At 40.1% G+C, this 8547-nt stretch overlaps 1 protein-coding gene across 3 annotated transcripts in view; it reads left to right on the forward strand.

Annotated features, from left to right (window-relative positions):
* LOC311064192 (transcription termination factor 2-like) overlaps window positions 1-3486 on the forward strand; it is a 45505-nt gene extending 42019 nt beyond the window's left edge. For all 3 annotated transcript variants that reach the window (XM_084084009.1, XM_084084008.1, XM_084084010.1), the window contains 6 exons: window positions 224-400; window positions 799-857; window positions 1040-1193; window positions 2386-2468; window positions 2922-2996; window positions 3088-3486. In XM_084084009.1, coding sequence (XP_083940135.1) covers window positions 224-400; window positions 799-857; window positions 1040-1193; window positions 2386-2468; window positions 2922-2996; window positions 3088-3232 — 693 coding nt within the window. In that variant the 3' untranslated portion in view covers window positions 3233-3486. The remainder of the gene's footprint in view (window positions 1-223; window positions 401-798; window positions 858-1039; window positions 1194-2385; window positions 2469-2921; window positions 2997-3087) is intronic.
* Window positions 3487-8547: the final 5061 nt, after the last annotated feature.

Raw genomic sequence — 8547 nt, forward strand, 5'->3', positions numbered from 1 at the left:
ATGTCGTATGTAAAAATAAGCTTTCAAAGAATACAAAAAATGCATATCTACAAGTTCACAACACATGGTAACGTGACAATGTGTTCTCTCACACCACACGCATAGTGGCACCACTTTGCATTCAAGTTGTCTGATGAAACACTGCTATGCAATTAGTTAGACACAGTGTGTTAATGAGATTAAATCGGAATCCGTCAACTGTCACTCCCCTTCTTCTCCCCAGACTCTGGACCAGACTGAACTGCAGGGTGATGGCATCATCCTATCTCTAGAGGAGCAGCTCAATGCTCTGTGCCTCTCCTCCAGTCCCTCATCAGATCCAGACCATAAAGACACCGTGTCGCTCAACGGCAGCCGCTTTCCCGCCCAGCTCTTTGAGAGCACCTGTGACAGCACCAAGGTCTGTGCCTAGCAGCTGCCATTGTACTTGCGTAGCTTTGAAGCTGCAATCCATAGGATTTATGACCGAGGGCTGAAATTCCTACTGCTGAGCTAAGACGTAGTGCCCGTTTGGGCAGAGGAAATATTGAGCTTAAAGCAATACCTCTTGTGGTAGTGTTCCTACCCTACCGCACAATCTATATTTCTCAGTGGAAGAGCAGGGATACCACCGCCAGCCATTTGTGTTAGTTGTATTGTATTAACATATTCTACTATACTGATTGGTCAAACGTTTTATTCACTAAATAAAATTTGGGAGGATTGCAGCTGTATTGGCAAGACTTAGAACTTATTATTAGAACATATTTTTTTTAACTCATGAGGATAAATGTCTTATGTGTTCATCTTTCAAACCAGATCTCTGCTGTTATGACTGAACTCAAAGAAATCAAACAGAAAGGCAATGATCAAAAAAGGTAACCCCCCCCAACAAGTACCTAAAATGTATTTTGCTCATTGATGCTGTAGTGGTTCTTCACCTCCAGAACCACACACTTGTTGGCCTGGGATCGAATTCCACTAGTGCCATCTGTGTCTTCTCTAAGCTATCTCCCTCTACACACATACTGTATACTGTATTTGTGTGCGTTTCCTCCAGCGTGATAGTGTCACAGTGGACAAGCATGCTTCAGGTTGTGGCGGTCCATCTACAGAAGCTGGGTCTGAGTTACGGGGTCATCGACGGCTCCGTGCCCCCAAAAAAGCGCATGGACCTGGTTGAGGAGTTCAATACCAACCCTAAAGGACCACAGGTAGACCTAGTTTACACACTCTCTAAATGTTTTAGCAGAGGATAGGGTAGTATGGTTAGTAGGCGGCCAGCGATCATGCCAGCCATTACATTAAAGTAGATTTATTTTAATTTTAAAGATTGGATATATAAAGGGATATTATTGTCTCCGCCAGGCCAAAGGCATGCCCGAGACTATGTTTTGCACCCTGTCTGTGAACAGCTAACCACCGTTGGCATGATGGCAGCGAAACTGCTCTCACACTCACTGGATGCCAGAGCAGAACCTCTGCCCCAAATTCTTCACATGGGCCTGCTATAGCTCCACTAGGAGGCCGATTTGTGAATCATTTAACATTGGATCGGCCAGGGCTGGGTTTGTTGTGATCACGTTTTTTCCAGTTATACTCTTCTCCAGAAGTCATAGGTTGGCGAAGAGCGCCCTCAGCGCAAACACTGAAAACATTGTTTTGAGGTGTTACACGTCATTGGTACTCTGGGCTTTGGAAAACACTGACGTGTTTTGTTTCATTGGCAATGAATGAATTAACATTGCCCTATTATTGCACCACCAGGAGGCAGAGTGTTTTGCAAAACGTTTTTAAATATTACTCCACAAATTGTGTCCGAACATCACGCAAATCAGTACACATTATCTCTATAGTCAAGTGATCAAGACGGATACATCCAAATTTCTATATTCCATCCTAATTGACAAATTCCGAATATTGCTGGCCCACAATAACCTACCTGACCTGGCGGAGACTTGTTCTCTGAGGAGCACTTTTTCTAGTTGTAAATTAATTCCTATGATTTAATGTAACTGGCTTAGTTGTAGACAGACCACAGGCAAGGTTCTGGGTCAAAATACACTTTATTTCCTTGCCGTTATAGAATCACATAAGCTGCTTTCCAAGTTGTGGTACTGGAGGGAATTAAACTACATAGCTATAGAAGAAATTGTCACAGAGGAGAGCAGATGTTGTTCTGTCCGGACAATGGCTCCCCCTGGAGTGTGTGTGTGTGTGTGTGTGGGGATGACTGATTTATCCTATGTGCGTCGATAACCTCGATGCACAAAGTCGCTAGTACTGTAGCTCTGAGTCCAATTATTTAGACTCAGGCCAGGTGTGACTGCTTAAATCAGCCGTCTCCCACCCCACAGTGCATTTTTGTTATATTTAAACAAGTTTCTGGGGTTGGTTTTCTCCAAGGTGATGCTGGTTTCTCTTTGTGCTGGAGGTGTGGGGCTCAACCTCATTGGGGGAAACCACCTTTTCCTCATCGACATGCACTGGTGAGACACACACAAACAGACACACACACAGACACAGAGAGAGCGAGTAATTGCTTGCCAGTAATAGTACTGGCAAGCAATTCCCAGGATTCATTTTATTTTGGCTGGTGTGTTTGACAGCTACAACAGTGCACCAGCTAACAGAAGTATTAGCGAAGGTGGGGACATTTCAGAATAGTAAAAAAAAGTAACCCCAGGCCTGAGGTCAGTTTAGAGAGACTATAGAAACTGAAATGACACATGCTCAAATGTTTGAAATACATTTACTTGAGTAATTGAGTTTAATTCTTACTGTCTCACATATACAGTACAAATTGGTATAATGAAAATTGCAGGTAATTTATATCCTGTCACAATTGTCAACATGAACTAACACAGAACAGATCAACTCAGGTCCGATATAACATTATTTAAGGGGTGAGCTAAGCCCGGAACTCATTGTCTGTTTGACAGGAACCCAGCCTTGGAGGACCAGGCATGCGACCGCATTTACAGAGTAGGACAACGCAAAGACGTTACCATTCACAGGTAAAATATTGAATACATGAGTCCTCACAGGCAACGTAAATTACCTCACATGTGTTTGCAGTGTACTCACAAAGGAATCGAATGTGCTCAGGTTTGTGTGTGAGGGCACAGTGGAGGACAAGATTTCCATCCTACAGGAGAAGAAAAAGGAGCTGGCCCAGAAAGTCCTCTCTGGAACGGGAAGTTCCGTCACCAAGCTCTCCCTGGCTGACCTCAGGGTCATCTTTGGGCTTTGAGGCGATGTTGGTAGAAGACCCTGGTACACTGCAGATAACCAATACACCAACATAGCCTGTGCTAAATTGATGCATCACACTAACGGATAAATATCAGCTATAGCCATCAGTGAATGTGAACTTCTTTGCAGATAGCATTTTTTGCTCTCAATGCTATTTATTCCACAAAATATTTTGTTTCCTCTCAAAGTTCTCACAAGTAATGTAACTTGTTAGTTTAAAATTCACGTCTAAATCGAAATTGTCCAAGAGGCTAGGAATTCATTAACAATGTGTATTATACATTTTAAAGATTTTTGTTTTTTGTTTTGTCTCTGAATTGTTGTTTTCTGTTGGTTTTATATGCAAAATGGACAATAAATGTTTAAGTGATACAAATAAATACAATACAAGAATATTTACAGGGCATGCTTTCAAAATCATTTCATTGCCCATGATTTTATCACAGCAAATAACAGAGGTAAGGCAGCCATAACAGAGGCAATACACTGCGGTTATCCCTAATGCCAAGAGTTTTGACACAAAGTAGAAGCAACATGGAGGAAAGAGGTTCTTTCTTTAGAATGGTGTTTGCATGACCCAATTGAAAATTAATTAATTTTGATTGCAACAGATGTGATTCACTCACATGACTTATTTTGAAGTAATAAACAGGCTAGAAATCAACCAACAAATGCAATTAATGTACAATTAAATAAACTTGACATGGTGCAATAAACCAACTTTTAATTGCTTTGATTAGGGTGCTTTTACATTTTAGTCATTGAACACATAATATTGATATGAGGGGGGCGTATTGAGCGTGCCAACGCGTCGTCACCACGGGGGGCGTTGGCATTGGGCGTGGCATTGGGCAATGTTAAGTCAACCTGGTTTTTACCCCTCAAAGATGTCCGCCGCTACCAAAAGACACTTGTAGACGCCCCTTTCAGGAATTTTGGCACGCTCTATATAGACCAATTATTTGTTTACTAACATTGAGACTGGATGCACAGGTGATTGTTTCACGCAATAAATTCCCAACCTGTTTTGGTGTTCGCTGGTTTCAGCACACCCCAACCCCCTCTTGTGTGTTGGCTAGTGAGGCGCGTCCTAGCGAGACCTGATAGAATGGGTTTCATTGCGCGCATACTGGTTCTTCTCAGTGTGACGTCGTCTGTTAAGGGGTCTATAGCTCATGTTAGGAGTCTGCCAGCTAGCCTGGATGCTGCAGTAGCCTAAGGGGCAGTGTACTGCACCTGCCACCCTGGTTCAGTTAATTTATGTTGATTGAGCAATGAACAATATTGGGGTATTATTTAGAACACAAACTTCTCTGGACAAAATTGTCAACAATATTTGGTTCTGGTCCAGACCAGGTAGTCGGCTACCCAGGGTCCCCACGGTCATGAAATTCCTGGAAATATTTTGAAATTAGAAAAAAAAAAATCCAGTACTGGAAAAGGTTTGAAATTGATCAAACATCATCAAAGGTCCTGGAATTTATCAAGGGTCCTGGAAAAATATTTGGCTATGCATTGTTTTTGGCTATTGATTTTGTTAAAACAAAACATTTTCATAAACATGAATAATATTACACGAAATATGTAACATAAGTAGTTTTTCGCCGAACGGGCTGTATGACGGCAGCCTAATGTATGTCTCAAACTTTATTTTTGCTACACTGCCTATCTTTGGGCATTCTACATAGGAGTAAGAGACACATTATTGCGCCGAATGATTGTTATATAGGCCTGGAAATTGGGCTAAATATTCTGGAAAAGTTTTGGAAAAGTTTTGGAAATTCATTGCTAAAAATGTGTGGGGACCCTGGCTACCAGTGGAGTTTATTTTTCACTTTTTTCACAAAATATTAATACTGCAATGTAGATATATTCTGTGACAATAGATTAAAAATGTACTTGAGTAAAAAGTATTTGTATCAAATTGTACTTCAAGCACCAAGTAGAAAGTACTCATTAGGGCGCGCTCTCACCAAAAGTTGGCTGGCTGCTGTTAAACGCAGGTTGTGCGCGGCCACAGTTTTTTGCAGCCAGCGGATTCTAAAAAAACGCTGTGACGCACCTGTCACTCACATTCAAGACCGTCCCCGTAGCCCGCACCGCCACTAGACACTAGCCACTAGACAAAAAAATGTCTTTGCACTTTCACACTTGGGGTTCGTACATCTACATACACATTCAAATTTAAAATATAAAATACTTAACCCATGGCCACGGATGTTACAATCATGTACGGGTCCTCATAAGTATCTGTATCTTCCGTATTGTTCAATAAAAAGCATTTTAATCCAATCAGTGGTCATTTTCTCCGTATGCTTTCAACTGCGCGACCCTAGCGGTTGAGAGGTGTATTGCACTGTTGGTACATTATAACTCTATGGAAAAATGGCCACCAATCGATTAAAATGCTTTTTATTGAACAATACGGAAGATACGGGTACTTCTGAGGGCCCGTACATGATTGTAACATCCGTGGCCATAGGGTAAGCACTTTATATTTTAAATCTGAATGTGTATGTAGATGTACGAACCCCAAGTGCACAAATCATAAAGTACTGGGTGAGATGCAACAGCTACAACCAGTTGGTCCACTGAGAGCACCATGTTGCTTCCTGAGTCTTGGGACGGTCCGCCTTCGACTCACCCGATTGGACAGAGGGGGAAAATCAGCTCCTGCCTCCAGCAGATTTATGCTTCTTCGTGCAGAGCGGATAAACGCAAGGTCTGCGCGACAAGCGGAAAAATCTGCTCTTCCGTTAATCCACGCATTTGCATTGACAAAGCATTGGCAGATTCTGCCCCAGAGGTAAAATAAAAGTGCGGTGGGAGCGCGCCCTTATGCAGAATGTCCCATTTCACAACTTTTCAATTGTATAAAATCTTTTGAAAATAGCAGATCTACTGTGAGCTTGTACAGTAGATGGGCTATTTTTAAATGGCCGAAATGTATTTAGGACAGAAGTGATTAATGTATGTTTTATAATATTCTAAATCTACAAAGTAACTAAAGTTTTCAAATAATTGTAGTGGAGTAAAAGTACAATATTTGCCTCAGATGTAGTGGAGTTGAAGTAGAAGTACTGACATTAGGAAATACTCCACTAAAGTAGTTTTTGTAAGTACAGTACTTGAGTGAATGTAGGCTACTTAGTTACTTTGCACCACTGTCGGCTACACAACTGCTGCAGCCTGCAGTCTCCACATGTCCTGCTTCAGTTATCACCACCCACACATTCCACATTGTGGCATGAAACTGGCTTGGTTCAACACTGTCAACACTTGCCTTCAAATATACACAGGTTAGTACACAACCAACTTTATTGTATGCTATCTATGGAGATATTGATATACTTCTGATCCCTTACGGAGTTCCCATCGCGTTCATTCCACCTTGCATGAACATTTTGCAGTAAATGATTAGGCCTTTTCATCCTCATGTCCTGATGGGTGTGTCGTGTGTACTGTACATGTACACGTGTGTGGGCTGTGGGACAATGGTGTAAAGTAACGATGTACATTTACTCCAGTACTGTCTGTATTTAAGTACAGGAGTTGAGGAATGTTTTACTTTACTGAAGTGTTTTACATTTTCAATACTTCTACTTCACTACATCTCAGAGGCAAATGTTGTACTTTTTACTCCTCAACAATTATTTGAAAACTTCAGTTACTAGATTTTGATTTTTACAAAACATACATTAACCACTTCAGCCCTATTTAGACGTTGGCTATTTGAAAATAGCCAATCTACAAGCTCACAACGCTCACACGTTGTGAACTTGTACATCTGTTTTTTTCAAATAGCCAAATTTTAGACCTAATAATTCAGCATAATGAGTACTTTCTATCTTTGGTACTGTAGGCCTAAGTACATTTTTATACTAAGACGTTTGTACTTTTACTCAAGTCAATTGAATTCTGGACTTTCACTTGTAACAGAGTATTTCTACATTGCATGCTTTTACTTATGTAAAAAAAAATGTGTACTTTCTCGACCACAACAGTATTTCAAAACACGCTACTGGGTGATAATTATGCATTACAAAAAAAAAAACAGCTGAAAGAGGCGTGGCCGATGAAACAATCCCATTGGCTCACAGGACATGAGTGAGCTAATGCTCAAACCCCATTGGCTCACGAACAGCCTTGACAACCTGTCAAAAATGAAGGCTTTCAGATCTGCTGTTTATGGTTAAGTGCTTCATTTGGATAGAGGTCTCCAGAGATGATGAGGAGTAACTTTGTGCTCCACGTTTGTCCCTTTCACGGAGGTAGGTAGAATCAAATGAAACACAAAAAAAAGCTGCACACCTAACTTAGTTGGCAATTAATTATTCACCACAAAAAACAAAACAATGAAAGTTGTTTTAGCTAGCATGCTTTTTAAATGAATGCTACATTGCTATCTTTAATCTTCTGCTAGCATACATAGGCTACTGTACTTACATCATTGCCACCAATGTGTGTATACTGTGTCTGTCTGTCTACCTGTCTACATGTCAGTCTGCACACACACACACACACACACACACACACACACACACACACACACACACACACACACACACACACACACACACACACACAAATAACCAGTGGTGGAACAATTACTCAAAAGTATCAATACTTTAATGTAGAAATATATATATATTATATATATATATATATATATTATATATATATATATATATATATATATATATATATATATATATATATATATATATATATATATATATATATATATATACAGTATATAGGGCTGAAGTGGTTAATGTATGTTTTGAAATAATAATCAAAATCTACGAAGTAACTAGTAACTGAAGTTTTCAAATTGTAGTGGAGTAAAAGTATAATATTTGCCTCTAAGATAGAGTGGAGTAGAAGTAAAAGTACTGAAAATTGGAAATACTTTGGAGTAAAAGTACTTAAAAAATGTACTGCAAATAACACACATAACAAACATGCATGAACACAACACATACACACTCAAGCCAACACTCAACAAACATGCTTAAGAATGCTTTTATCCATGTTGAGAGTGATTAGCAGAAAGGAGTTTCACAACATGCCTTAAACAATACACAGTTTCTCTCCGTATCTAAGAAGTGACCTTGAGCTCCTGTTTTATGAAAGAGCTCATTCAGGCCCATCACTGTTCTAAAAGGAATATGACTGTCTGAGGAAGGAAGAAAAACATCTGCGCTTCCTCTGAATACCTTTTTTTTTCAGGCAGTGGGTGCACAGCTATACATATAACTTAAATCAAGTTAATTTAATCTCAGAGGAGATTAAATAGCTATAGCGCGTAAG

The sequence above is a fragment of the Gymnoscopelus microlampas genome, assembly GCF_963454915.1.
Source record: "Gymnoscopelus microlampas genome assembly, chromosome: 17".
Taxonomy (NCBI): Eukaryota; Metazoa; Chordata; class Actinopteri; order Myctophiformes; family Myctophidae; genus Gymnoscopelus; species Gymnoscopelus microlampas.